This window comes from Papio anubis, chromosome 2 (genome assembly GCF_008728515.1).
Source record: "Papio anubis isolate 15944 chromosome 2, Panubis1.0, whole genome shotgun sequence".
Taxonomy (NCBI): domain Eukaryota; kingdom Metazoa; phylum Chordata; class Mammalia; order Primates; family Cercopithecidae; genus Papio; species Papio anubis.
Window position 1 is genome coordinate 45,225,902 of NC_044977.1, and position 27,886 is coordinate 45,253,787.

A 27,886-nucleotide genomic window follows, 5' to 3' on the forward strand; every position below is an offset into this window, starting at 1 on the left:
TTGGCCACCCAAAGTGCTGGGATTACAGGTGTGAGCCACCACATGGCCAGACTTTAAATTTTCTTGTGTGTACCCCTGAACTTAAAATAAACATTAAAAAAAATTCTCTTGTGAAAGTTATCCTAAATAATAGAATTGTTCTAGATTACTTACTGGCCAAGCAGCATAGTATCTGTGCCATTACTGGCACTTCTTGTTGCCCATGGAGAAATAAATCAGGTATTACAGAGATTCAGTTGCAGGGGATTAATGAACAGGCTGCTTGGTTAAAGTGAGTAGACTCTTTAGCTCATTCTTTGATCTATTTTATTTTAATTGGTTTGGTTCATGGGAACCTTGGCTAGGGAGCATACTCTAAACTCTTGGTATTATCCTCCTGACTATATTCTCTCAAAAGTTTTAAATGTTTGCATGCAGTCATCTCTAGAATGTCAAGTGCTCTCTTTTCAACTGGAATGACAAGAGCTGAAAGAACTGTGTGACTATGAGGGCACTGTAACCTACGAATGATATGCTGAGACCAGAAACCCAGAATGACTGGTCACAGAGTGGTGCTAAGGCCCTAAGTTTTGCTCACACTCTCACCTAAGTGAGAACATGACCAAAAGCAGGGAAATTTTAAACAAAATTATGGGAGGCCATTGTTTTGGACTAAGCTCATCCACTGGGCCCCATCAGACCAGATCAAACCAAAATGGAGTCACTCATGCTAAATGTGACATAATCAGACTAAGACTTTAAGGAAACATGATAGCTCCTAGAACAGACCAGATTTTGTTTTTCTCCGGTAAACAGGACATTCCAGCACAAGGAGGTACCCTCTATTCTAACTCTTACAAAAAATAGCCTGAAGTCCTTGTTCCCACCTTATAAAACCCACTGTTCCACTAATTCCCAGTAGGTTTCAAAACCAAGTAAGTACAGTTACGATAGTGATAGTGACATCAATGACTTAAGTTTTGGTCACCCTCTCCCAATTGACAGGATGACCAAAAAGGAAGAATTGTTAAATCAAGTTTAGCCTAAAATTACCTCCTTACATTTTTTAAGTTCTGCCTAAAGGTTTCTCTGGACATAGTGAACTATAATCTAAATGAAGGTGTAAGCAGACTGTAGTCTACTCTTGTGCCAATCACCAAGTTTTGGCCAATCAAAGGGGGCCAACTGTTGAAACCATGTTCAAATAAGGCAAATGCCAAGCTGTAACCAATCCAGCTATTTCTGTACGTCCCATCTGTTTTCTGTATGTAACTTTCCTTTTTCTGTCCAGAAATCTTCTTCCACCACGTGGTTGCAGTGGAGTCTCTCTGAGCCTACTCTGGCTCAGGGACTGCCTGATTCGTAAATCATTCTTTGCTCAATTACATTCTGTTAAATTCAATTTGGATAAGGATTTTCTTTTAACACTGTTCCAATGAAATGAAGTGAAATCTGAGATGATCCTAAGATACCAGCAAGCCTTTGGCTGTCCTACAAAGCTTAAGTCAGCTCATCTGTCTGTCATACGCTGGAGAAGGGAATCAGGCCCCAGGCTCCTGTGCACCCCCTCAACACCAGAGGCCTCCTGGTGTGATCGTGTGATCATTGTCTCCAAAGACAGCCACCATCAGTTCCTCCCTCTGTTACATGCATAATACCCAGCTATCCAGAAGTGGAGTCTATAACATCCCCCCTTGAATCTGAGCTAGCCTGTGGCTGCTTAACCAACAGCATTGGTGGAAGTGACTCCGCGCCACTTCTAACCTTTAAGAGCGTTGACCTCAAGGAAGAGGCTGACGCACAAAATATAATGTTTTAAAGAGTGTATTTGAGCCAAGATGAGAACAGCTGCCTGGAAGACTCAGACCCAAGACACCGTGGAGCTGAGCTCTGTTCAACCTTTGTTACAAGCAGGCTTTTAAAGGCAAAAAAGGGTGACAAGGAGTGGGCTGATACAAAACTGCTTGTCAGGAATTCTCATTGGTTTACTGAAATAAGATTGATTGGTGTTTGGACATACATGGTTAAACTACAGAGTATGAGTAATGGTGTCCATTGTGCCACATTGTTAGATTAATTTATAGCTACTTTCAGGCCAGGCATGGTGGCTCACGCCTGTACGCCCAACACTTTGGGAAGCCAAAGTGGGTGGATCACCTGAAGTCAGGAGTTCGAGACCTGCCTGGCCAACATGGCAAAACCCCATCTCTACTAAAAATACAAAAATTAGCCAGGCGTGGTGGCACATGCCTGTGATCCCAGATACTCAGGAGGCTGAGACAGGAGAATCGCTTGAACCTGGGAGACGGAGGTTGCAGTGAGCCAAGGTCATACCACTGCACACCAGGCTGGGCAATAGAGTGAGACTCCCTCTCAAAAAAAAAAAAAAAGAAAGAAAAGAAAAGAAAAAGAAATTTATAACTACTTCTGGTGACAGGCAGTCTAGAGCCCACACTACAAGCAGCTTAGCTTAAGGGGGATGTGGGATACAATGGCTGCCTCATTCCTATGCCTCTCTGGGCCTGACAATTTAGAGGAGGCTCACATTCCCCAGATTAAAAGTTTATTTTCATTCTCAGGAGGGTTGGCAGCTTCCTGCTTCTCCCAATTGGAAGCCAGCCTCCATGTTGTGAGGAAGCCCAGGCAGCCACATGAGGAAGGGCCAAGCCCCTCAGCCAACAATCCCAGCCAACCTTCCAGCCATCAGCCAGCACCAAATGTGAGGGAGCCGTTGTGGAGCCCACACCATGTGGAGCAGAGACAAATTGTCCCCACTGAACCCAATTGTAAAATTGTGAGCAAATCAATAATTGGTTTTTTTTCTTTTTCTTTTTTTCTTTTTTTGAGATGGAGTCTCCCTCTGTTGCCCAGGCTGCAGTGCAATGGTGTAATCTCGGCTCACTGCAACCTTTGCCTCCTGGGTTCAAGCGATTCTTGTGTCTCAGCCTTCCAAGTAGCTGGGACTACAGGTGCCTGCCACCACGCCTGGATAATTTTTGTATCTTTAGTAGAGATGGGGTTTCACCATGTTGGTCAGGCTGGTCTCAAACTCTTGACCTCAGGTGATCCTCCTGCTGCCTCGGCCTCCCAAAGTGCCGGGATTACAGGTGTGAGCCACTGCACCTGGCCAATAATTATTGTTTTAAGGCACTAATTTTTGTAGTAATGTGTGTGTGTGTGTATGTGTGTGTGTTTTTGCAGCAACAGGTAACTGAAACACTTGGTAAGCTCCGCAAGTCGCCCCATATGAGAAATAAAATTCCAAGCCCCACCAACTGAATGAACCATCTCTTGGCCAAGGGAACCCCAGAGAAACTTTGGAATTTGAGTTCCCTGCCCTGGCAGGATGGGAGGTTGAACACGCCTTGTTATACCCCCTTCCCCACTAACCGCCTATTGGCTTTCTTCCCTAAGGGCTAAACGGAAGCCAGCCCTTTCAAAAGATTCCATCAATTCTTTTCTGGTTTTTCTAGAGGAAAGAAAAAAAAAGGCTCAACCGCCCGGCACTGCCCCTCCTTTTCTGCTTAATAAGGGACCCCCAACCTGGCCAGTCTACAGAGGACATGCACAGAGGGTTTTTGTGTCCTCTGCTTCACCTTTTCATATCAGAGCACCATAAACTCCACCTCAGGTCATGCTAAGTCTGCCATTTTTTGTACAAGGGATGCATGAGGGGGCATGAAGCTCAATTGAATATGCATACATTTCTCCTTTTATAAATATTCATGATTCCTCCTATAGTTTATTGAATATGTAGATTTAGCCACCTTGGTCAGCATAAATCCCTGTCTTATTGTTCCCACCCTCAAAGTGTGTTTCCAGCTTCTGGTTGGAGGCTACATTTCCCGGCCTCTCAACATGTCCACCCTGCAGGCTGCAACACTTTATGAGAAATGAAATTCTCCTTTCCAAATTTATGAACCTCCATTCTTCAGTTGACACATGGAAGCCTTTCCCACTAGGTTTTAGGCACAGTAGATAGCACCTCCCTTCCTTCCCACTAGGGGGAATGGGGGATTCAGTATGGCCACAGATCTCTCCAAGGAAATCTCTTTGCAAGGCATTCTCCCTCTTCACAAACTACTACCTTTTTATATCCCTGATCTGCCTGAAAACTACAAAAGATGTAGAACTGGTTCTTTAAATTTTCTTTTTAAAATTTAAGGTGTATTGGCTGGGCATGGGGGCTCATGCCTGTAATCCCAGCACTTTGGGACGTCAAGGCGGGAGGATCACTTGAGCCCAGGAGTTTTAGACCAGACTGGGCAACATAGCAAGACCTCATCTCTATTTATTTTTTTAAAAAAAGTAGGATGTATGGGAACTCTGTTTCACAATCACTTAAATGTCATATCTTTCACATTAGTCCTCAGTTAAATCTGAAGCCCCAAGAACCTCATGTTCAGATCCCATGACACTGAGTCGAGGATTGGCTAGACATCAGGCAGAAGACGTATTGCACGGAGCAATAATTTTTCAAATTTTTTTCAATACTGAAAAATCCTGGCAGAATTTTATTTGAAGGCTTAAACTAGCTAGAGGCTATGCCCTAGTTGAAGAGACCTGGGGCCTCTTTCCTGCCTTCCATAGTGAGCCCTAAAATGATGTAAATGCCTTTGGTTCTGCAGAACGCGATTTGAACACCACCAGTGTAAGGCAAAGAACCTGGCTTTGGAGCAGGTGGACCACTCTGACCTCAGTGTCTTCATCTGTAAAATGTGGAGGATGATAATAAATAATTATACCTACTTCACAGATAGTTAGGAGAGTTCAATGAAATGAAGAGCATGAGTGAATCTGTGCTGAGCTGTATTCCACAAATGTTTGCTCTCTCTCCTTTCATTTTGACTCATGTTTCGAGTCAACAGCAACACTGACTTTCCTGCCTGGGCTCAGTGGACAGCCTGCCCTGTATCCCCAGGCCTCTGCAGAATGGCATTAGGTCAGACAACTTCAAGCTCCTCTTCTGGAGAGGCCTCAGACCATCCCACGGCCTACCATAGGAATCTGAAACGAGATTCCCAGTAAAAAAAGGGTTGCCAACCCCTCACACCTCCTTGCCCACAGGCTGAAAGGCTAAGGTGGATCAAGATCACAAAAATGCTGGGATGAACCCAGGCCCTTTTGGCAGTCTCACACTACAACCCAGGGAGTTCCTCCTGAGAAAGTTATAATACGGGGTGGTCCTAGGAGAAGAGAAAATGTCAGGCAGCAATTTCACATGACTAACCAAAAGGAAACTGTTGAAATAGCTGCAGAAGCTAGAAACTGATAAAACACTGAAAACCAGCTGGCTAAGACTGACTGGACCCAACATGGCACTGGATTTGACCTAGATTTCTCCTAGAACCTCATCTGCTCATTCACATACAAATCAGACACCCACTAGTGCCATGACTGTTCCCGGAACACCCATATTTAGTATAAAAATGGGTAGCACCATAGTTCCAAGAAATCTCCACCTTTTTCCAGGAATTTTCATGAATATTCCACCCTTTGTTAAAGAAACCCATAAAGGTAGAAACCCCAAACCTCCTAGTGTGACCCTTTTGAGTCTGCCCACACTCCCCTTTCTTGAGTGTGTGCCTTCACTTTGCAATATATCTCTGTATTTTCACTATTTTCTGACTCATCCTTGAATTTCTTCTCGTGATGGTATCAACAGCCCAGATACTAGCTGGGGGTGAGATCCCACCAGTGTTTGGGAACCTCTCCCAGCCCTCTGGTTACTGTTCCCTTGCAATCACTGTGGAATGATGCTAAATGCTGTACATTCACTATTTTATTTAACCCCAAAACAACTCCCAGGGGGTTGATACTGTCACAGATCAGTGACTACTGGGGCTGGTGGTACGGGCAGTAAGAAGAATTTACCAAGTCAGTTGTAGGTAAAGAAAGGCAGATTTATTAGAGAAAGTATGAAAATAAGTTGCAAGAAAGCAATGAGCAAGTTAGCAAGAGAGGAGCTGACTACAAGGAGATAAAGGCTTGCTGGAGACTTATAGGATGGTGCTTGTGCTGTGTGCTGAACAGGGCTGTGCAGTGCTGATAACACCAATGTTGCAGTGAGCTAACCTGCAGGTGTCTGGTGACAGTTGGGTGCAGCAAGATTGTGAGTTATCTGCACAGGAGGACTATGTGTCCTGGACCATGAAGAAAGGCAGACTCATAGCTTACCTGCTTTTTCTTTTTGCTTTCCCCTGATCCCACCAGCCTGACTCCTTTCCCCTAATTAGGGCTCTACAGATACCCTTTTTTACAAGCTACCCCTTTTTACAAGTTAGAAAACTGAGGTTCAGAGAGGTTAACTCAGCAATTTCCAAGGTTGGCTGACCATCAGAATAACTGGGGAGCTCTTCAAATGCACATTCCGGCCGGGCGCGGTGGCTCACGCCTGTAATCCCAGCACTTTGGGAGGCCTAGGCGGGCGGATCACGAGGTCAGGAGATCGAGACCATCCTGGCTAACACGGTGAAATCCCATCTCTACTAAAAATACAAAAAATTAGCTGGGCGTGGTGGCGGGCGCCTGTAGTCCCAGCTACTTGGGAGGCTGAGGCAGGAGAATTGGCGTGAACCCGGGAGGCGGAGCTTGCAGTGAGCTGAGATCCAGCCTGGGTGACTGAGCGAGACTCGGTCTCGGGGGAAAAAAAAAAAAAGCACATTCCTAGGCCCCACCCGCAGACCAACAGAACCAGACCTTAGTTCTGTAGGCTCCAAGGTCACACACCTCTCCAGTGGGAAGACAGGGCTGGGACTGGGATGAGACAGGTGAGGCCCTCGCTGTCGGGTGCCCGTCTGTCTGTGTGACCCAGAGAGCATGGGCCTCCTTCCAGTCTGCACCCTTGGTCTCACCCAAGACCCGCCCAAAGCGAAGCCAGTATTGGGATTACAGATCTGTCTGCAGAAAGTCCACACCCTTAGCCACAAAACTATTATTATTAATACTACAGCCCCAGGATGCCTTAGGGCAGAGATTCTCAAACTGCAGCGTGCATCCAAATCACCTGGAGTGCTTGTTAAAACACAGGGCGGTGGGCCCCACCCCGTTTCTGAGTCAGCAGGTCTGGTTGGGGCTGAGCATTTACCTTTCTAACAAGATCCCAGGTGGAGCAGATTCTGCAGGCCCGGTACCACACTTGAAGTGCCACACTTGGAGATTCACCGCCTGAAGGTGGAAGGAGCTGGCACCTCAAGCAACAGCTCCCTTCTCTAGATTTCTTCCGTTAGAGTCTAGGATGAAATGCTCTGAGCAGCTGGATTGCCTGACCCTGCAACCCCGAGACACTCCAAGTCGTAGTAAATTCCCTCATTGCTCACCTGTACCCAAGCATCTTGATGCAGGTATTCTACGCTGCTCCCCGTTCCAATAAGGAAGGAGTATCCTAGGAAAGGGTCTAAGATTTTCCAGCAGGGAGGGGTCAGGCCTTAGCAAGGTCATCACTGATAGGGTCTCTGGCTTCTGATCCCTCTGTTGGCCGCACCGTCTGCATGGGGGCTTCTGGGATGGCGTTGTTGAGTTCACGTTGGTCTTTGTGCTTTTTGTAGCCCCACATTTACACAGCTGTCTGGGAAAAGGAGAGCCTGGTCTAAAAGTTGCTAGGGGTGCTCCCTCCGTGAGTGATCATCCTGAGAGCAGTTGCAGACATTTGCGTTAATTAGTTAATTTAATTTTATGTGCACCTAGTTAGTGCTCTAAAAGAGAATCTACAAACTAATGGCAGCTCACATGCAAATGAGTGAAATTCACAGCCCCCACACTTCATGGTTTTGGTTTTCGTTTTTAAACAGCCCTACAGCCCATGGGCCAGCACTGGGTATTTCCTTGTAATCCTCAAAGAAGTATTTCTGATTCATTGAGCGCCTAATTGCACAGCTCATAAGGGAAGTTCCTTCTAAAATGAAAACCCAGCATCCCGCAGGCATCGGCCCTCACTCATTTCCGCCCGTTACCAATGGCAGACTCACTCAGCTGCCAGAACCACTCTCCTCAGCACCCTGATTTACCCACCTGTCTGACCCCTGACCCCTGACCCCTGCCTCTTCTCCCAATGTTCCTATTTAAATCTGGGCCCACTATGGTGGGGGAAAGTGCTCTAAAGTGGGTGTCAGGACATGTGGTTTCACCTGCTAACCAGCTGCATGCATTTGGCAAAGTTACCTTTCCTCTCTCAGGCTTCAGTTTTCTCATCTAAATACCTATGAGGGTAACAGGAGGGTGGTTTCTCCTCAGCAAATGGGAGGCCCTCTGGGAAGAGGAATCAGGACAGGAAATGAGACAGCCCTTGGGACAGGAGAGGAAGGACCTGCTCTGGGGCTTTGGGAATTGAAATTGGAAGTGCTGGGAGGGCAGGAAGCAGCTCTGGACTGGGGTGAGCTGGTCCTGGTTAGTTAGAAGGGAGACTTGCGGCATCACTGAGTTGCCATTTTAGTTTTTGCTGGCAACTGTGGTGAGGGACAGCCTCTCACTTCAAGGCGATGCCAACAGTTCTTGGAGCTCCTTCTCCTGAATCATGGGGAGAGTTCTTGGAGCTCCTTCTCCTGAATCATGGGGAGAACTGGCCCAAGCTGGCCGGAGCCTGGCTTGTGACCCACGGTGTGTGCATGAGTTCAAAGAGCTCAGTCTCCAAAACTCTGTGGCCACGGAGCCCAGGCTAGATCTAGGCTAAATACAACCGTGCAGAGGAGTCCTTGTACCCATTTTGAGCCCCAAGAAACCGCTGTGGCATGAGAGGCAGGCCTCAGTAGCCTGGAAGCTTCCTGCAGAGACAAGGTCCCTGCCCTCAAGACAGTTCCCAAGTGGCCATGGTTCACTATTGGCCAACCGCTTGTTGGCTGCAGCCATGACAAAGAGTGGCCTTTTAGGCCTCTTTGTTTCTTCTCAGGGAGGTGAAGTAACCATGACTAGGAAGCACCCAGGGTCCCTAGATTGGCTATGGGAGGAGTTCCAGGGAGGATTTTTTTTTAATAGAGACCACTCCTTGTAAAAAGGACATTTTAAATAATTAGTGTGTTGGGAACACGGAGTCACTTCTCTAGACCTTAAAAAAGAATTTGTTATTTTCATTCACATGGGTAAAGCAAGACATTTGGTTATTTAAGAGAACTAGCCTATGATCTTATGGAACCACCAGCAACAACATTCCATGATTCTGTGAGATGTCCCAGATCCCTTACTCAACTGAACAATAGCCAACGCTATTTACCCAGCACATACCTACCAGGCACACTTGACATGCATTATTGTCATTATTGTATCTAATATAACATTTCTTTCTTTTTTCTTTTTCTTTTCTTTTTAAGACAGGATCTTGCTCTGTCACCCAGGCTGGAGTGCAGTGACACAATTCTAGCACACTGCAACCTCCACTTCCCGGGTTCAAGTGATTCTCCTGCCTCAGCCTCCAGAGTAGCTGGGACTACAGGCATGCGCCACCACACCCAGCTAATTTTTTGTATTTTTAGTAGAGATGGGGTTTCACCATATTGGCCAGGCTGGTCTCAAACTCCTGACCTCAAGTGATCCGCCTGCCTCGGCTTCCCAAAGTGCTGGGATTACAAGTGTGAGTCACCGCACCTGGCCAATTGTATCTAATATAATATATCTGCAAAGCAGGTGCTATCTACACTTTGCCCTGAAGAATCTGAGGCTCAGCAAAGGTAAGTAACTGACAAGTCATGTAACTTGTAAGAGGTGGAGCCAGGAGTCCAACCAGGCCTGAATGTGACTTCAGAGTCCCCTGATTCGCAGCCTAGAGCCTCACTCCTGTCTACTCTTCCAGGACCAGCCCCATCTGGAGGTCCCTAACTCTGGTCCCAGTCAGGAGCTCACCTTTGTGCATAGTGCAGAGGGACCCTCCCTTCAGTGTGAGGACAGGGCACTGGCAGGCAGTCGACTCGTGCCTGGGACACTGCTGGGGGAGGGCTGGAGTGAAACACTGGTCCATCCAGGCAGAACCAAAACAAGGTAGGATGTTTTAAAAGTCCTTTTACATTGCTGGGCATGGTGGCTCACATCTGTAATCCCAGCGCTTTGGGAGGCCGAAGGAAGAGGCCAGCTTGAATTCAAGACCAGCCTGGGCAATATAGTGAAATCCCACCTCTACAAAAAAATAAACAAAACTAGCCAGGTGTGGTGGTGCCTGCCTGTAGTCCCAGCTACTCGGGAAGCTGAGGCGGAAGGATGACTTGAGCCCAGGAGGTGGAGGCTGCAGTGAGCTATGATCCTGCCACCACACCCTAGCCTGGGTGACAGAGTGAGACCCTGTCTCAAAAAAAGAGAGGAAAAAAAAAGGCCTTTTCATATTCCAATTCTACTGAAATACAATACCTACAACATGGTGAAACAATTTGAAGTATGTTCAAATGGTTTAAAAAAGATGCTGCCCAGCAAGAGGGGAAAATGGATAAGCGAAGCACCAGTGTTTGTACAGGAACACTAAAAAAAGGAAAGGGGAAGAGTTTAAAAAATAAAACCTTTTTTTTTTTTTTTTTTCTAAAGTGGGGCAGAAAAATCTCAAAATGTGATTGGGAGATTGAAGAAAAGTAAGAGGCCCGTCCTTCCTTCCAAGCTGGAGAGATTGAAGGGTGCCTGGGTAGACGGTGAGTCTGAGATTCTCTCCAGAACCAGGAATGCCTCCCTATGCCCCCTAGAAGGGTGTATTCGAATCTCCTGGGGGCCAATCACTGTCCACCAACATCCCACTCTCTAAATTCCTTGCCTCAAATTCTGATACGCTTTCCCAGTTGAAGGTCCTCCTATAGCTTTGATTACTGCTAGGAGTGTGCTAGTGCAGAGGGCAGAGGCAGCAAAAAATGGGCAGAAAATCAGGGAGAATTGCCCAAGTGTGAGTGACTTAGAAAAAGAGATTTTCCCCTGAGGAATTACATTGATGAAATCTAGGCTTGAAAGGTCCAAGTTCAAAGGTCTGCTTACTTTATTATCGTTTTACCCAGAGGAATGTGCCTGTTAGGTTAATATTTATTTTATTGAATAATCTAGTTTTAGTTACTGTCAATAAAAGTCAGTGCTACTTTTTGTAGGAAAAAAAAAGGCAGTTTATTGGCTAATTTCAGATCTGACAGGTTGTTCCTGGGCCCGTTGGCTCTACCGCCACCTGGTGGTAGATTCCTGTAGAGCAGGGTTGGCCATTTGGGTTCCGAGCCAGAACCCAAGTCTGAGAGGTTGGAATCCTGATCTGCTCACCCAGGAGCAGGGTGACCAGTTGGACAGACTTCCTCTGTCCCTGAATTTCAATTCCCATATCTTAAAATAGAGACCATAATGTCTACTTTTGGGGTTTGTCGTAACAATCAAATGAGTTAACATATATATAGTGCCTAATGCACGGTAAATGTTTAATAAACTATTAACTATTAACCTCATTGAAAAAGAACTTGATATCCCCATAGGCTTGTTTCCAGTGCTTTGCCATGGAGTTCTGTTCTCACCATTTCCATAACTGACTGGAGCAAAGCTACAGAAGACACGGCCCCTGCATCATGGCTGACACTCTTGCTGATCAGAGGCTGGGAGAGACTGACAGTTTGGAGGGACGGGCCCAATCTAACGGATGAAATTTTAAGAGGAATAATGCAAGTTCCAAATGACACATAATGTCTGCCAAGTGCACACATATTGGGTGAGGGACAAAAAAAAAAAAAAAAAAAAAAAAAAAAAAAGCCACGTCAAAAACACTGAGGGATTTTGGGAACAGATAGCTCAACAGGAGCCAATTGGGTGACACAGACACCAAAAATTCTAATTTCATCAACAGCCATGAAGGAACAACATATATGAAAAGTCTTGCCGGGTGCGGTGGCTCAAGCCTGTAATCCCAGCACTTTGGGAGGCCGAGACGGGTGGATCACGAGGTCAGGAGATCGAGACCATCCTGGCTAACACGGTGAAATCCCGTCTCTACTAAAAAATACAAAAAACTAGCCGGGCGAGGTGGCGGGCGCCTGTAGTCCCAGCTACTCAGGAGGCTGAGGCAGGAGAATGGCGTGAACCCGGGAGGCGGAGCTTGCAGTGAGCTGAGATCTGGCCACTGCACTCCAGCCTGGGAGACAGAGTGAGACTCTGTCTCAAAAAAAAAAGAAAAGTCTTTAAAATGTTCATACACCCTAACCTTGTAATTCCACTACAAGAAATCTACCCAGAGGAGGAAATCATCAGAAACAATTGCATACAAAGATGCTCACTTCAGTGTGGTTTATAAAAATAAAAAATTAGGAAAAATAAATGTCCAATAATAGACAAAAAGTTAAATTGTGGTTTATCCAAGCAGTCCTTTAAATTTTTCAAAGGAAAATGTACATGAAATAAGTTCAGGGGGGTGGTGAGAATTGGGCTCTCATTAGAAATAGAGGAAACATTGATAAAAGGCACAATTAGATAAGATATAACAAAAGCCTATATGCATCTAATAAGATAGCTTCAAAATTTATAATGTAAAAATTGACAACACTAAAAGGAGAAATTGACAGGTCCAACTTTAGGAGACTTTAATACACCTCTCCCAGTAATTTATAGATCAAGTCAACAATAACAACAACAAAAAAAGTCAGGAGACTGATTTGAGTAATAACTCCGTTTACTGCACTACCTCAGTCTCAGTGAATTGATTTTGTCTGTGCACTTATCAGGCAATTGCAATAATTTGTTAGAATGACTCACAAACCCAGGGAATACTTACTTATTATTCCTGATTTATTACAAAGGAAAATTTAAAGGATACCAATAAACAGCCAGATGGAAGAGATGTGAGAAATAAAAATAAAATCCTAAGTACCTCCAACAACAACGATGACAAAAAATCAGTAAGAAAAAAAGAGGGTGGGCATGGTGGCTCATGCCTGTAATCCCAGCACTTTGGGAGGCTGAGATGGGTGGATCACCTGAGGTCAAGAGTTCGAGACCAGCCTGGCCAACATGGAGAAACCCCATCTCTACTAAAAACACAAAAATTAGCTGGAGATGATAGTGGGCACCTGTAATCCCAGCTACTCAGGAGGATGAGGCAAGAGAATCGCTTGAACCCTGGAGGCGGAGGTTGCAGTTAGCTGAGATTGCGCTACTGTACTCCAGCCTGGGCGACAGAGTGAGACTCAGTCTCAAAAAATAAAATTTAAAAAAGATTTGAACAACAGAATTTAGAAGTTTAATATGAGGGCCCTGCATAGTACACTGCACCCTACAGCTGGAGAATACATGTTCTTTTCAAACACATCTGGGATGTCTGGGCACAGTGGCTCAGACCTGTAATCCCAGCACTTTGTGAGGCTGAGGCGGGCAGACTGAGCCCAGGAGTTCCATACCAGCCTGAGTAACATAGGGAGACCTCCATCTCTACAAAAAATTAAAATATGAACCAGGTGTGGTGGTGTGAGCCTGTAGTCCTAGCTACGAAGGAGGCTGGGCTAAGGTGGGAGGATCACTTGAGCCTGGGAGGTCGAGGCTACAGAGAGCCAAGATCACACCACTGCACTCCAGACTGGGCGACTGAGCAAGACCCTGTCTCTAAAACAACAAAAACACATATAGGAGATTTACAAAACTTAACTACACACACACACACACACACAAAAACACACACACACACAAACACAAACCAACTATTTCAGTATATGGGGCTAAATTCTAAAGGGAAGTACAGGGAGTTCTGGGAGTCCGAGGCTCTTTGATCAGAGGCTCAGGGAAGATCTCCCAGAGAGGGTTATGACTGGGCTGAGTTTGTGAAGAAAAGTTATCCGGGTAAAGGAGGTGGGGCTGGAGGCTGAGCGATCTCAGGCAGGGCGGACAGCAGCCTGAGGACCCCTAGGCAAACAGAAGTGAGTTTAGGGAACTGCAGATCCCTTCCCAGAATTCACCTCTTGCTTCCAGGCGGGGGCCCTGACATGCATCTGCAGGGGCCCCACTAAAAGCTATCGGTCAGTTTCCATCTCTAACAGGACATGGAGGTCTTCAGTGACCACCCCGCCGGGGCATGTCCCCCAGGAAGGAACATGAGCTGGGCCCGAAAAGGAGCTGCTCAGAGCTCCAGTGTCAGGCAGGCTTGGGGAGCTCCCTGCAGGTGGGCAGGACTCAGGACTCCTGAGGCCCCACCACCTCCTAAGGAAGCCCCTTCCCCATCCTCCGCTATTCCTAAAAAGCCTGGAGGGCCTCCCTGCGGACTGGCTCAAGCAACAGGGATTCCCAGCCCTGGCCCCGCCCACGCTTACATAGTTTCTCTGGGGCTCAGGCCATCTGTTAACACAGCTATCACTGGCTTCCTGCTCACCATGGCAAGGTGTCACACACGTGAGCTCAGGTCTAGGAAAGAACTCTAGAGGGGTTTGCAACACTACCTGTCCAAAGTCCCTGAGTAAGTGAAACGCAGTGTTTAGCCCAAACCATCATTTTAGCTAAGTGCCTTCCTGTGTCCTCCCCAAGAACCACTCTCAGTGTATCCTCTCACCTGGTATGGGGTCTCATTTTACCCTCTTTTCGAACCTCCTTCCTGACTACTGAGCAGACAGGGAGATGTGAGAGCCAGGGAGACTTGGGCAAGCCACACAGACCCATTAGCTCAGCAGCTGTGGAGAGAGAAGCTGTAAAGGAGTCCTGTCTGGAAATCAGAAACCTGAACGGACTGGCTGTGTGGCCAGGAGCAAGTCACTTCCCCTCTCTGGTCCTCAGTTTCTTCCTTTTAAAATAACGGGAAATCATCTCTAAGCTTATTTCTAGCTGAAGATTCTGGGATCTTATTTAAAGAATTGGGTCTATTTCAAAAGTCAACTTAGTTTATTTTGAGATGGGGGACAGGGTCTCCCTATGTTGCCCTGGTTGGTCTCAAACTCCTGGGCTCAAGGGGTCCTCTGCCTCAGCCAGCTTCGGGGAATTCTTAATTGGAGGATATTGTCCCTTTTGTTGCTTTTCTGGGGCTGTTGCAAGGTGGAAAGAAACAGAGGTGGGCATCCCTGTGCCGCTGCTGAGCCGTGACTAGGAATTCGACTTCGCAAAGGAGCTGTGTGCAGTGGCTCACACCTGTAGTCCCAGCACTTTGGGAGGCTGAGGCAGGAGGATAGCTTGAGCCCAGGAGTTCAAGACCAGCCTGGGCAATGTGGCAAGACCCTGTATCTACTAAAAATAAAAAAAATTATCTGGGTTTGGTGGCACGTGCCTGTAGTCCCAGCTCCTAGGGAGGCTGAGGTGGGAGGATTGCCTGAGCCCGGGAGGCAGAGGCTGCGGTGAGCCAAAATTACACTGCTGTACTCCAGCCTGGTGACAGAGGGAGGCCCTGTCTCAAAAAACAACCAACCAACCAACCCGAAACACCCAAATGATGATGCAGTGAGTATCTCAGTGCTCGAATGACAGCATATCTGTAGGTTACAGTTGATGGGAATTCTTTAAAATAAAGTTTCATATCTTATTTTAGGGTAAGTAATCTCCCAAATAGCTGAGACTACAGGAGTGTACCACCCAGCCTGGCTAATTGTTTAAAATTTTTTAGAGAGATAGTGTCTTACTCTGTTGCCCAGACTGCTCACAAACTCCTGGGCTCAAGCAATCCTCCTGCCTTAGCCTCCCAAAGTGCTGGAATTATAGGCACAAGCCACCATACCTGGCCATCATCTGCGATAGCCCCAAACTGGAAATCACTGTCATTTCCATTACTACAAGGCAAATGAAATGAATTATGGTCTGCCAAAAAGAGACTGGGGTATCTGTACTGACATGGGCTGATCTTCAAGATATGTGAAGTGTGTACTGTATTCCCCCATTTGTGTGTGCTGTTGGGGAAGGTGTACATGTATGTATATGATAGGTAATTTCTGGAAGGATGCACAGGAAACTGATAACAGTGGTTTCCTCTGGGGAGAAAACAGGAGGCTGAGGGGCAGGGAATGAGCAGAAAGACACAACTTTTCACTTCCAGGCCTTTAGCACCATTTGAATTTTTGTTTTTCCATCTCCATATATTAACTTGAAAATTTTTCTTCGAGTAATAAAGCGATTATAGCAATTGACTTTAAATGTAAAAACCACTTTGCATTCTGAGATAAACTCTATTTGGTCATAATGCATATTGCTGGATTAAGTAGCTAATAGTTCAGTGATTTTGCATCTATGTTCATGATGTATTTAGGTAGTCACTTTCTTTTCTTGAAATGTCTTTGGCCAGTTTTGGTATTGTAGCAATACTGTCCTCATAAAAAGAGGTGGGAGGCAAGTGTTCCCTTTTTCTTTTATTTTCTGAAAGTTTGCATAGAAATGGAGCTTCTTCTTTCTTAAATGTTTGATAGAACTCACGAACAAAGCAATCTGGACCCAAAGTTTTCTTTGGAGATTTTTTTTTTTTTCTTTTTTTGAGATGGGGTCTCACGTTGTTACCCAGGCTGAACTCAAACTCCTGGGCTCAAGTGATCCTCCTGTCTTAGCCTCTCAAGTAGCTGGGCCTGTAGAAAGATTTTTTTTTCTTTTAATAACACATTTCTTTGATATAGGGCTACTCAGGTTTTCTGTTTCATCTTGTGTACATTTTAGTAAGTTCTATTTCTCAAGGAATGTGTTGATTTCATCTATTGGTTTAAAGTTGTTCATAATATTTCCTTATTGTCCTTTTTTGTTTTGTTTTTGTTTTTTTGAGACCGAGTTTTGCTCTTGTTGCCCAGGCTGGAGTGCAATGGCACGATCTCAGCTCACCACAACCTCCGCCTCCCAGGTGCAAGCGATTCTCCTGCCTCAGCCTCCCGAGTAGCTAGGATTATAGGCATGTGCCACCACATACAGCTAATTTTTGTATTTTCAGTAGAGACGGGGTTTCTCCATGTTGATCAGGCTGGTCTTGAACTCCCAATCTCAGGTGATCCGCCTGCCTAAGCCTCCCAAAGTGCTGGGATTACAGGCATGAACCACAGCACCTGGCCCTTATTATCCTTTTAATGTCTGTAAGACCTATGATAATATCTCCTATTTTGTTACTGATAGGGATGATTTGTATTTTATCTTTTTTTCTTACAGTTTTGCTAGGGGTTTATTAATCTCCTCAAAGAATCAACTGTGGCTTTGTTAAATGTTTTTGTTCACCTGTTTTCAATGTCTAATTTTGCTTCTATCTTTGGTATTTCCTTTCTTCTTACTTGTTTTTCCTCTAGCTACTTTCTTTCAAATATATAGATATTTAAAGCTATTAATATATCATTTAGGAAGCAATTACAACCTACTAATTTAGCCTTTTATTATTTTATTTCTCTGGGTTACACAATCTTGAAATATATTTCTAATTCTCTTTTTAGAGAAAACTTTATTTATTTATTTTTTTAAGGCTACATTGGCAAGAATTTAGAGAAAACTTTCTAGGAGAATCAGAAAATACTACCGATGGTGGGTGGAAGGGAGTATACATAAAAATCTAGAGAATGATTGCAAGGATAGAAAAATCCTAATATTCCTGTTCTTTTTCATTCTATTCTAAGCTGTATTTATTCTAAAGATACTTGAATTTTAGGAACCCTCAGTTCCTTTTTGAATGCTATGTTGTAATTACCAGTGACTCACTCATCTATACTCAAGTTTTTGGATATAAGTGAAGGTTAACTATTACTCCAGTTAATTTAATGCTTTATACCATACCAACCACATCACTAATACACTGTCAAGATGCAATCTTCCTTTGTTACTAATTACATTAACTTGATAAGTCACTTTTCTTTAGGTATTGCTTATATTACCTTTTAATATTTCTCTTTGATGAACTATTTTCCCATCTTTTTAATAATTCATTTTAATTTCTGATTTTTAAATACTGAAAAGGGTTATAACAAAGGTTATTTTCTTTATACTTAGTCTGGATAGTACAAAAAAAATTCCATCATAAAATTCTTTTTTTTTTTAAAGGAATGATTGTGCTATAAAATGGAGCAATTTTCTTTTTCCTTTTTCTCACTCTGTTGCCCAGGCTGGAATGTAGTGGCACAATCTTGGCTCACTGCAACCTCTGCCTCCCGGGTTCAAGCGATTCCCCTGCCTCAGCCTCCCGAGTAACTGGGATTACAGGCGCCCGGCACCACGCCCAGCTAATTTTTATATTTTTAGGAGAGTATTTGTATTTGTAATTCATGTATTTTCACCATGTTGGCCAGGCTGCTCTCGAACTTCTGACCTCAGTTGATCCACCCGCCTTAGCCTCCCAAAGTGCTGGGATTACAGGTGTGAGCCACCATGCCCAGCGAAACAATTTTCAAAAGGAACCCCATCAAGATATTCCTAAATATACACATAACCAAATGTATGTTTGTATATTTTAGAGAAAATAACATAATTTTTGTTCTTATTTTAATTGTAGCAACAGAGTCTAGCTATGTTGCCCAGGCTGTTCTTGAACTCCTTAAGTTGGCCTTAAGTTGCCTCAGCCTCCCAAAGTGCTGGGGCTACAGGCATGAGCCACTGCACCCAGTCTAGCGTTTTCTTAAATCTTTTTATTTTTTTTTTGAGACAGGATCTCACTATGTCGCCTGGGCTAGTTTGAGATAGGATCTTGCTATGTTGCCTGGGCTGGAGTGCAGTGGTGTGATTATGACTCACTGTACCCTCAAGCTCCCAGGTTCAAGTGATCCCCCCACCTAAGCCTTCTGAGTAGCTGGATAGGGATTATTACATAGGTGTGCACCATCACACTCGGCTGATTTTTGTATTTTTTGTAGAGATGGGTTTTTGCCATGTTGCCCAGGCTGGTCTTGAACTGGTCTCAAGCAGTCGAACCACCTCAGCCTTTCAAAGTGCTGGGATTACAGGCATGAGCTACGGAACTTAAATCACTTTTGAAACATAGTTAATAATGGCCTTCTCAAATTAACTCTGCTAGTAGAAAAAAGTTTAACATTTTACATTGAGTCCAAAGCTAGTTTGGGAAAAGGCTTTTGATCTTTAAATGCCAAGGGGAAAGGTATTTTATCTGTCAAGAGATGATACAATTCAGTGGAATAAAATGTGTATCCACACAGATGACTTGCTTCTACCAATTTTATCTTTTAGAAAACCCTGCCATGGCCGGGTACAGTGGCTCCTGCCTGTAATCTCAGCACTTTGGGAGCCAAGGGGGTAGGATCGTTTGAGCCCAGGAGTTTGAGACCAGCCTGAGCAACACGGTGAGACTTCATCTTTACAAGACTAAAATAAAAAAATTAGCCAGGCATGGTGGTGTACATATGTAGTCCCAACTACTTGGGAGGCTAAGGTGGGAGGATCACTTGAGCCCCCAGAGGTTGAGGCTGGAGTGAGCCATAATTGTGCCACCATACTCCAGCCTGGGAGACAGAGTGAGACCCTGTCTCAAAACAAAAACAGGCCAGGTAAGGGTGGCTCACGCCTGTAATCTCAGCACTTTTGAGAGGCTGAAGCGGGAGGATTCCTTGAGCTCAGGAGTTCAGACCAGCCTGGACAACATAGTGAGACCCTGTCTGTATTTCTTTTTTTAAGTAAAACAAACAAATAAAAACAAAAAAACAAACTCATGATCCTTTTGTGTTCATAAGCATGATGATTAGGTGTTCACACCCACATGTGAGATGTGCCTCCCTCAAACCTTGTTACAACTTCAACCATTACCCATCTGACATTTAAAAAAAAAAAAAAAGTAGAATTTTAAAAATCATGTCTCATTTCAGCATCTTATATTTTTAAAAACCAGTATTTTGGTAGATGACAAATTTATACCATTAATGACTTTATTTTTTTTCTTTCCTCAACTTTTGTTTTAGGTTCAGGGGATACCTGTGTAGGTTTGCTACATGGGTAAATTATGTGTTGCTCGGGATTCGTGTACAAATGATTTTATCACTCAGGGAGCGAGCATAGTACCCCACAGCTAGTTTTTCGACCCTCGCCTTCCTCCCACCCTGCCCCCTAAAGTAAGCCCTGGTGTCTACTGTTCCCATCTTTGCGTTCATGTGTACTCAGTGTTTAGCTCTCACTGATAAGTGCGAACATGTGGCATTAATCACTTTAAAACGTAATATGACAGATACCATTTTCTTACAGAGCATCAGATATTAACATGTATGGATCCCCTTGTTAAATTAACAAAAATCATCTGAAAATCAGCACAATATTTCATTTATTTATTGTATAAGTTTGGCAAACAGCACAAAAATCCAGCAACATTTAAAACATATAAAAAAGTCAAATGCTAAATAGGACTGGGGATTTTTTTTTATGTCATTAGAAATAACGAGTACACATTTTAAGATTTTGCAAAGCTAGCAAAATGAAGATGCTTGTCTTCTGAACATATACCACAAACACACATATAAAAAAACAATATAATTTATCTTTACAAAAATTACAGCCAAGCAATAGAAAAGAATGTTAATGATGAAGATAGCAACACATATGTTTAGTACATATATCTTACACATTGAAATGCTACATCTTGTACCCTGAAATGCCATGTGTAGAGAGCCAAGCAGAGTAAATTTAGGCTCATTACTGAGGTTAAGAATTATTTGAGAAGAATTTAATTCTTATATGTAACATATTCAGTTAAAACTTTCTATATAGCAATAGCTAAAGGGTGACAATGTATTCCACTATAGATCTGAGAAGTTGAGTCTTCTTTGTTGGCAGTATAAAATTTCTGATCAGTATCAAAATTCTGGTAAAACACAAATTGAAGGCATTTTCTAGTGTATGCAAATGTTACGAGGGGCATCAATGAATGTAGGAGAAAATCTTAGATTTTTCACATCAAGTTTCTGCTGAGCTTTGTCAAACCAAATAGCTCAACTATAAGGCAAGAGAAAATACTTCCCTATAACAGATTAGTGGACCTTACCAAGTAAATACAGGAATTCAATCTTAGGGAAAAATCCCCTACATTAATAGATCTGAAACAGTTGGCCTTGAAACAAACATCTAGAAATTAACAAACATCTTGACATTCAGTCATTGGTTCCGAAGCCTGACAATCTGTTGGTATATATTATTAAATTAACTTTTTGGAATCAGCACCAGTCCCCAAAACCTCAAATTATAATATTTTATCTTCATTAAAATACATCTTTTTTGTGCTACATTAACATGACTACAATTAAGTTAAAGAAAGCTGAATTCATTCAACTTATCATATATGTTTATGTATACTAGGTAGCGACTTAAATTTCTTTTATTTACTTGTGCTTCTGTTTTGGGGCACTTTGATTGAAGAGAAATTCAATTCACAGGATTACATCTTGCTAAAGCATTCCTTAGCATTGGTCCAAACTTGAATTCCCTAAAAATAAAAAAAAAAACTTTAAAAGTTGAGTTTGGAAGGAATCTGAAAACCCAAGTACTTGGCTTAGTGGTACACTAAATTTTGCTTTTTGGAGTAATTAAGAAGTCGAGCAAATATGACACTATTTTGGGAAGTGGCTAATGTAAGCACATGTCTAATGCTTCTGAAAAGAGAAAGAGAATCTCTAATATGAGCTTATCTTCAAAATGGAGAAAGAACTCCTACAACTTGTTGGAAAACTGAGTTAATTCATTTCGTATCACATACTCAAGTAATTTCTATTTGTAAATCACACAAGTTTTCAGTCGTTTCTTTTGGTTTTTTTTCCTTTTTCTTTTTTTTTTTTTGGAGATAGGGTCTCACTCTGTTACCCAGGCTGGTGTATAACCATGGCTCATTGCAGCCTCGACCTCCAGGGCTCAAGGCATCCTCCCACCTCAGCCTGCCAAGTAGTTGGGACCACAGGTGCACGCCACCACACCTGGCTTATTTTTTGTATTTTTTTATTGTTGTTGTTGTAGAAATGGAATCTCACTATGTTACCCAGGCTGGTCTGGAAGTTCTGGGCTCAAGCAATCTGCCTGCCTCTGCCTCCCAAAGTGCTGGCATCGCAGGTGTAAGCCACAGTGCTTGGCCTGGTTTTTTCAATGTAATATTTGAAACAAAAAACTTTATTAGTCTAACAAATATAAATTGAGTTATTAAATTATTACTCTAATAACTAAAGTTTTGATAAAATCTATGTACTAAATTACTGAATCCCTCTTAGTACCTGAAGTTACTTAGCACAAAGTTATAGATGGCCTAATATGCATAAGCAAAACTACATGTTTATAGAGATGTAACAGTAAAACTTAAGGGTTTTTTCCTTTCTTTTTTCGAGACGGAGTCTTGCTCTGTCACCCAGGCTGGAGTGCAGTGGCGTCATCTCGGCTCACTGCAAGTTCCGCCTCCCAGGTTCATGCCATTCTCCTGCCTCAGCCTCCCGAGTAGCTGGGACTACAGGCGCCCGCCACCACACCCGGCTAATTTTTTGTATTTTTAGTAGAGACGGGGTTTCACCATGTGTTAGGCAGGATGGTCTCAATCTCCTGACCTTGTGATCCTCCTGCCTCGGCCTATCAAAGTGCTGGGATTACAGGCACGTGCCACTGTGCCCGGTAAGGGTTTTTTTTTTTCAATAAGTAAGATACACATTCTCCAATAATTGCTAATTTATGAAAAAGGAACTTTTTAATACTTAATCATTAAAGTGTGTCATTTATTAAGTGTATTTATTTATTTATTTATTTATTTTTTGAGACAGAGTCTTGGTCTATCGCCCAGGCTGGAGTGCAGTGGCACGATCTCAGCTCACTGCAAACTCCACCTCCCGGGTTCACGCCATCTCCTGCCTCAGCCTCTTGAGTAGCTGGGACTACAGGCACCCGCCTCACGCTCGGCTAATTTTTTTTGTATTTTTAGTAGAGACGGGGTTTCACCATGTTAGCCAGGATGGTCTTGATCTCCTGACCTCGTGATCTGCCCACCTCAGCCTCCCAAAGTGCTGGGATTACAGGCGTGAGCCACCGCACTGGGCTATTTATTAAGGTTTTAAATAATTTTCTTTTTCTTCTCTTTTCTTTTTGAAAGAAGGTCTCAGGCCGGGTGCAGTGGCTCACCCCTGTAATCCCAGCACTTTGGGAGGCGGAGGCGGGTGGATCACGAGGTCAGGAGTTCGAGACCAGCCTGGCCAATGTGGTGAAATCTTGTCTACTAAAGATACAAAAAAATTAGTCTGGCATAGTGGGACGCACCTGTAATCCCAGCTACTCGGGAGGCTGAGGCAGGAGAATCGCTTGAACCCGGGAGGCGGAGGTTGTAGTGAGCCGAGATCACGCCATTGTACTCCAGCCTGTGTGACAGGGCGAGACTCTGTCTCCAAAAAAAAAAAAAAAAAAAAGAAAGAAAGAAGGTCTCACTATGTTGCCCACCAGCCTAGTCTTGAACTCTTGGGATCAAGTGGTCCTCCTGCTTCAACCTCCCAAATAGCCAGGATCACATATAAAAATCTTTATCACTTAGGCAAGAAAATAAAACGACGAAATTGCATAGTACCACTCTTGGGAAACAAGGTGAACATACACTTTTATTAAACTTTTTGTTTTACTAGTTATCTAAGGATTTGTGAATAAACCTACAAAATATCCAACAGTATGTCCAAATACAGCTATAGTAGTATCTTTTATATTCAGAGATTAAATTTCTAGTACCCTCAACCACTGCAGCCTAAACAAAGTGGAGGGGGAAAGTCCTTTGATACATTATATAAAGGTCTTGCATTTTACTTTGGAAAGAAGTGAATGAGAGATCACAAGGAGCTTATTAATTAGTCTTTTACAAGAAAAACAGAAAAACTAAAAACCTTTGTTATCTGGTCTTTCAGATTTCTTGAGGTGAAAAAGTTAGATTGGAAAAAGGACTGTACGGCTGGGGGTGGTGGCTCATGCCTACAATCTCAGCAATTTGGGAGGCCAGGGCGGGAGGACTGCTTGAGCCCAGGAGTTCAAGATCAGCCTGGGTAACACAGTTAGACCCCATTTCAAAAAAAAAGAAGAAAAGAAAAAAAAAGAAAAAGACAAAGGACCGTAAATATCTAGCACCTAGCTGCAGGCAAGAAGAGGTGACAGAACGAAGGCAAAAAAAGATAGAGACGCTACAAAGTACCACACACTCAACGCTTTAGCACCTGCAAACTCACCAGTCACGATCTTAACTTGTTTTAAGTGACTCCAAAGATCCACAGTACACAGGAACTTATAATTCACTGAGGCATAAATATGAATTTGTCCAAACCAAATGGAGCCCACTTAACCAGTGAGTGGGTATGGTGTTTGTGCCTCAAAATATCTTTGTTCTCTCAGTGATGGCCCTTAGCCAAAAAATAAAATTTGGGGACAAATTGAAGCTTAAGAATTATATATGTATTTATATGAGTGTGATTTTGCCCTTTAAGAAGGTCTTCATAAATGTGAGAATTCATCTTCCCATGTATTTTGCTGAGATAATGCATGTAAAGTGCTTGATAAATTATAACAGGTGAGAGAAATCAAAGCACTGGTACTGGTAGTCACATTGGCAGATCTTAGGTTATAAAAAAGAAGTTAAGGAATGTTTCCTATTTTGTTCTTTCTAAAACCAACGTTTTAGAAAGACTTCCATCACTGTCAAACATTTATTTTAACTAGAATAAGCTACAATGTTTATATCTTTCACTATGGTATCAGCAACATGAACGATTTACTTTACGAGGAAGCATATCATAACCACATCTTCACAAAATAATGTTCAAGCTATTTTCCAATGAAGGCATGTATCTGGAATGGTATTTTACTGTCTGGTCCAAGAGTACCATATGATCTAAATAATCTTGGTATATATTCTCAAATACAAGTTATAAACGGGGGATACAAATTTGGATTTTAGATGAGTGGAGACTCAGTAATGGGCATACTGGTTGTAACACTTCTTTCAAAATTAAGTAGAGGCTGGACGTGGCAGCTCACACCTGTAATCTCAGCACTTTGGGAGGCCAAGGTAGGAGGACTGTATGAGACCGGGAATTCGAGATCAGACTGGGCAACATAGTGAGACCCCCCCATCTCTATTTTTTAAATATTTAAAATTTTAAAATCAAAAAACCAAAACGAAATAAAACAGAAATCCTACACAATTAAAATAGAGAAACTGGTAAACATTCTACAGAAGAATAAAAATGAAAACTTTTTTGGTCCAAGTAAGGTAATTTAAAGAAATGTATAAGTACTTCTGAATATACATACATCTTCATTGAAACCAAAACCTACCTTTTTGCACATACTGATCTGCATGACTGCATAGCTTATAAGGGCCTCCTTTAAGTCTCGGTTCTTTTGTTCTTTGAAGCGTTCAATATCAGCCCATGCATTTTTCACAAATTCTCTGAAATAAAAGGTGTAGCCATTATTATTCTTATTTAAGTTAAATAAACTGTGTATTATACATTTATAAATATTATAAATTTAACCAGTTCTCATTGGAGTTGGTTTTTAATTGCTTATGTAGGAGGAAAAGCTATTGCTTAAGATAGCTTTTTCTTTTCCTAAAAATTATAATTAGGGAAAAAGCAAACAAATAGCCATATATGCTTGTATCTTTTCATCTACTTTTTCTTTTTTTTTGAGACAGAGTCTCAGTCTGTTGCCCAGGCTGGAGTGTAGTGGCGTGATCTTGGCTCACTGCAGCCTCTGCATTCCGTGTTTGAGCAATTCTCTTGCCTCAGCCTCCAGAGTAGCTGGGATTACAGGCACGCGCCACTAAGCCCAACTAGTTTTTGTATTTTTAGTAGAGACAAGGTTTCACCATGTTGGCCAGGCTGGTCTCAAACACCTGACTTCAGGTGATCTGCCCACCTCAGCCTCCCACAGTGTTGGGATTACAGGTGTGAACCACTGCACCTGGCCTAATAATCTACGTTTTTGCCACAAGGATTCTACCTTCAAATTATTCCTATAAAATACACATAGATGACACTTGAGCCAGCTCACAAGCCTAACAGGTGTCAGTCACAATGAAGTAAGTGCCTTCCAGGGGTCACTGGAAAATATACACTCTTTTGACAAGATGGATTATGAATCACATTTAGCACTTTTTTTTTTTTTTTTGAAGACCACGTCTCGCTCTGTAGCCCAGGCTGGAGTACAGAGGCGTGATCTCGGCTCACCGCAACCTCTGCATCCAGGGTTCAAGTGATTCTCCTGCCTCAGTCTGCAGAGTAGCTGGGAATACAGGCACACACCACTGCACAGTAGATTACAGGTGCATGCCACTGCACCTGGTTAATTTTTTGTATTTTTAGTAGACACAAGGTTTCACCATGTTTGCCAGGCTAGTCTTGAACTCCCGACCTCAGGTAATCCGCCCGCCTAGGCCTCCCAAAGTGCTAGGTTTACAGGTGTGAGCCACCGCGGCCAGCCGCATGTACCTGTTTTAAATGACAACCAAAGTTTAAAAAATTTTTTAGCCAGGCATGGTAGCCAGCAGTCCCAGCTATTTGGGAGGCTGAGGTGGGAGGATCACTTGAGCCCTGGACTTTGAGGTGGCAGCGAGCAACAAAGGCACCACTGTACTTAGCCTGGGCGGCAGGGTGAGACTCTGTCTCAAAAAATAAAAAAAATAAAAATCCCAAGAGGCATTTGTCTTTTTTTTTTTTTTTTTTTTGAGACAGAGTCTTGCTCTGTCGCCCAGGCTGGAGTGCAGTGGCGCAATCTCGGCTCACTGCAAGCTCCGCCTCCCGGGTTCACGCCGTTCTCCTGCCTCAGCCTCCCGAGTAGCTGGGACTACAGGCATCTGCCACCGTGCCCGGCTAATTTTTTGTATTTTTAGTAGAGACGGGGTTTCACCGTGTTAGCCAGGATGGTCTCGATCTCCTGACCTCGTGATCCACCCACCTCGGCCTCCCAAAGTGCTGGGATTACAGGCGTGAGCCACTGCGCCCAGCCTGTCTTTTTAAATTCTATTACTTTGCCATATTTGGTGCCAGTAGTTCCAAAAATGAAGAAAACCACCTCAAAACCCATAATACACTCTTGGTCTGCCTTGGTCTATTCTCTGACTGTCAGATGAAAACAAAAATAAGGAAAATGCGTCAAACAGTGATAATGGGTCTCTGAGAACTGAATTTCTAGAAATCTTTATGTAACAATTACATGCTAAGTCCTATGCAAGGCACTGGGACATGAATGTGAAAAAGATACAATCACTGACTTTGAGGGGCTTAAATTTAGCCAGGCAGAGTCACACAGAACAATCAATCATCTAATACAAAACTGCCATACCATATGGCATGAATTAAATGCCATGATGGCCTGAGAAGGCTTCACAATAAAGTAACCCTTCAGCTGGGTACCGAAGGAGGGGCAGGGGGAGAAGAAACGGCAGAGGGAAAGTACAAAGGGTAGAAATCAGGAAAAGTGCAGGAAACTAATATTATGAAGCTGAAACTCTTTTATTTCTCTTTCCCCCACATTGAAACAACTGTTTCTATAACATGATTTTTTATAATTCAGCTTTCTTTTATTTTTATTTATTTATTTATTTTTGTAGAGACAGGGTCTTCCTATGTTGCCCAGGCTGATCTCAAACTCCTACGCTCAAGCAATCCTCCCACCGCAGCCTCCTGAAGTGTCGGGATTATGGGCGTGAGCCACCACACCTAGCCTGATAACTCAAATTTCTTACGAATGCATTTTAAAGGAACAGGCTGTATTCAGGGATGCCAATGAAGTTGGGAATTGTTACAAATAAAAATAATTTGCCATATAGTCTACAAGCCTAGCTTACTTAAACATCGCAGTATCTTTACCTGCCTTCCAGATTTTTAGACTTCAGCTGTTGTTCTCCTTCATTTATTTGTTCTTCTAGCACCTTTATTCTGGCTTCTCTCTGCTCTGGAGTTTCTTGACCAAAGAGCTTGGTAGTCATTCCCTTCAAAGAGAATGTTCTCACAGTCTACAAGGAAATAGAAACAGATGCATGGATAAACAATATGCGGCATACACATACAATGGAACATTATTCAGCCTTTAAAAGGAATCAAATTCTGATATATGCTACAGCATGGATAAACCT

The 27,886-nt window shown here is 43.2% G+C and overlaps 1 protein-coding gene, 1 long non-coding RNA gene and 1 other non-coding gene across 4 annotated transcripts in view; 2 read left to right on the forward strand and 1 right to left on the reverse strand.

The window, feature by feature from the left end:
• The first annotated feature begins 10,506 nt into the window (after window positions 1-10,506).
• Window positions 10,507-11,666, forward strand: LOC108584497. The gene is made up of 2 exons (XR_001899630.3): window positions 10,507-10,580; window positions 11,391-11,666. It is a non-coding gene; the product is annotated as an uncharacterized LOC108584497 (long non-coding RNA).
• Window positions 11,667-19,480: 7,814 nt separating this feature from the next.
• On the forward strand, window positions 19,481-19,582 carry LOC116274038. The gene has a single exon (XR_004182518.1). It is a non-coding gene; the product is annotated as a small nucleolar RNA U13 (small nucleolar RNA).
• A 480-nt stretch (window positions 19,583-20,062) lies between these two features.
• Window positions 20,063-27,886, reverse strand: part of SNX4 (sorting nexin 4) — a 79,034-nt gene continuing 71,210 nt past the window's right edge. Inside the window, exons 12-14 of one of the 2 annotated variants that reach the window (XM_003894040.4) lie at window positions 27,621-27,766; window positions 25,084-25,198; window positions 20,063-21,235 (exon numbers count right to left, since the gene is read on the reverse strand). In XM_003894040.4, coding sequence (XP_003894089.1) covers window positions 21,188-21,235; window positions 25,084-25,198; window positions 27,621-27,766 — 309 coding nt within the window. In that variant the 3' untranslated portion in view covers window positions 20,063-21,187. The remainder of the gene's footprint in view (window positions 21,236-25,083; window positions 25,199-27,620; window positions 27,767-27,886) is intronic. The other variant, XM_003894041.4, reaches the window with a different exon arrangement.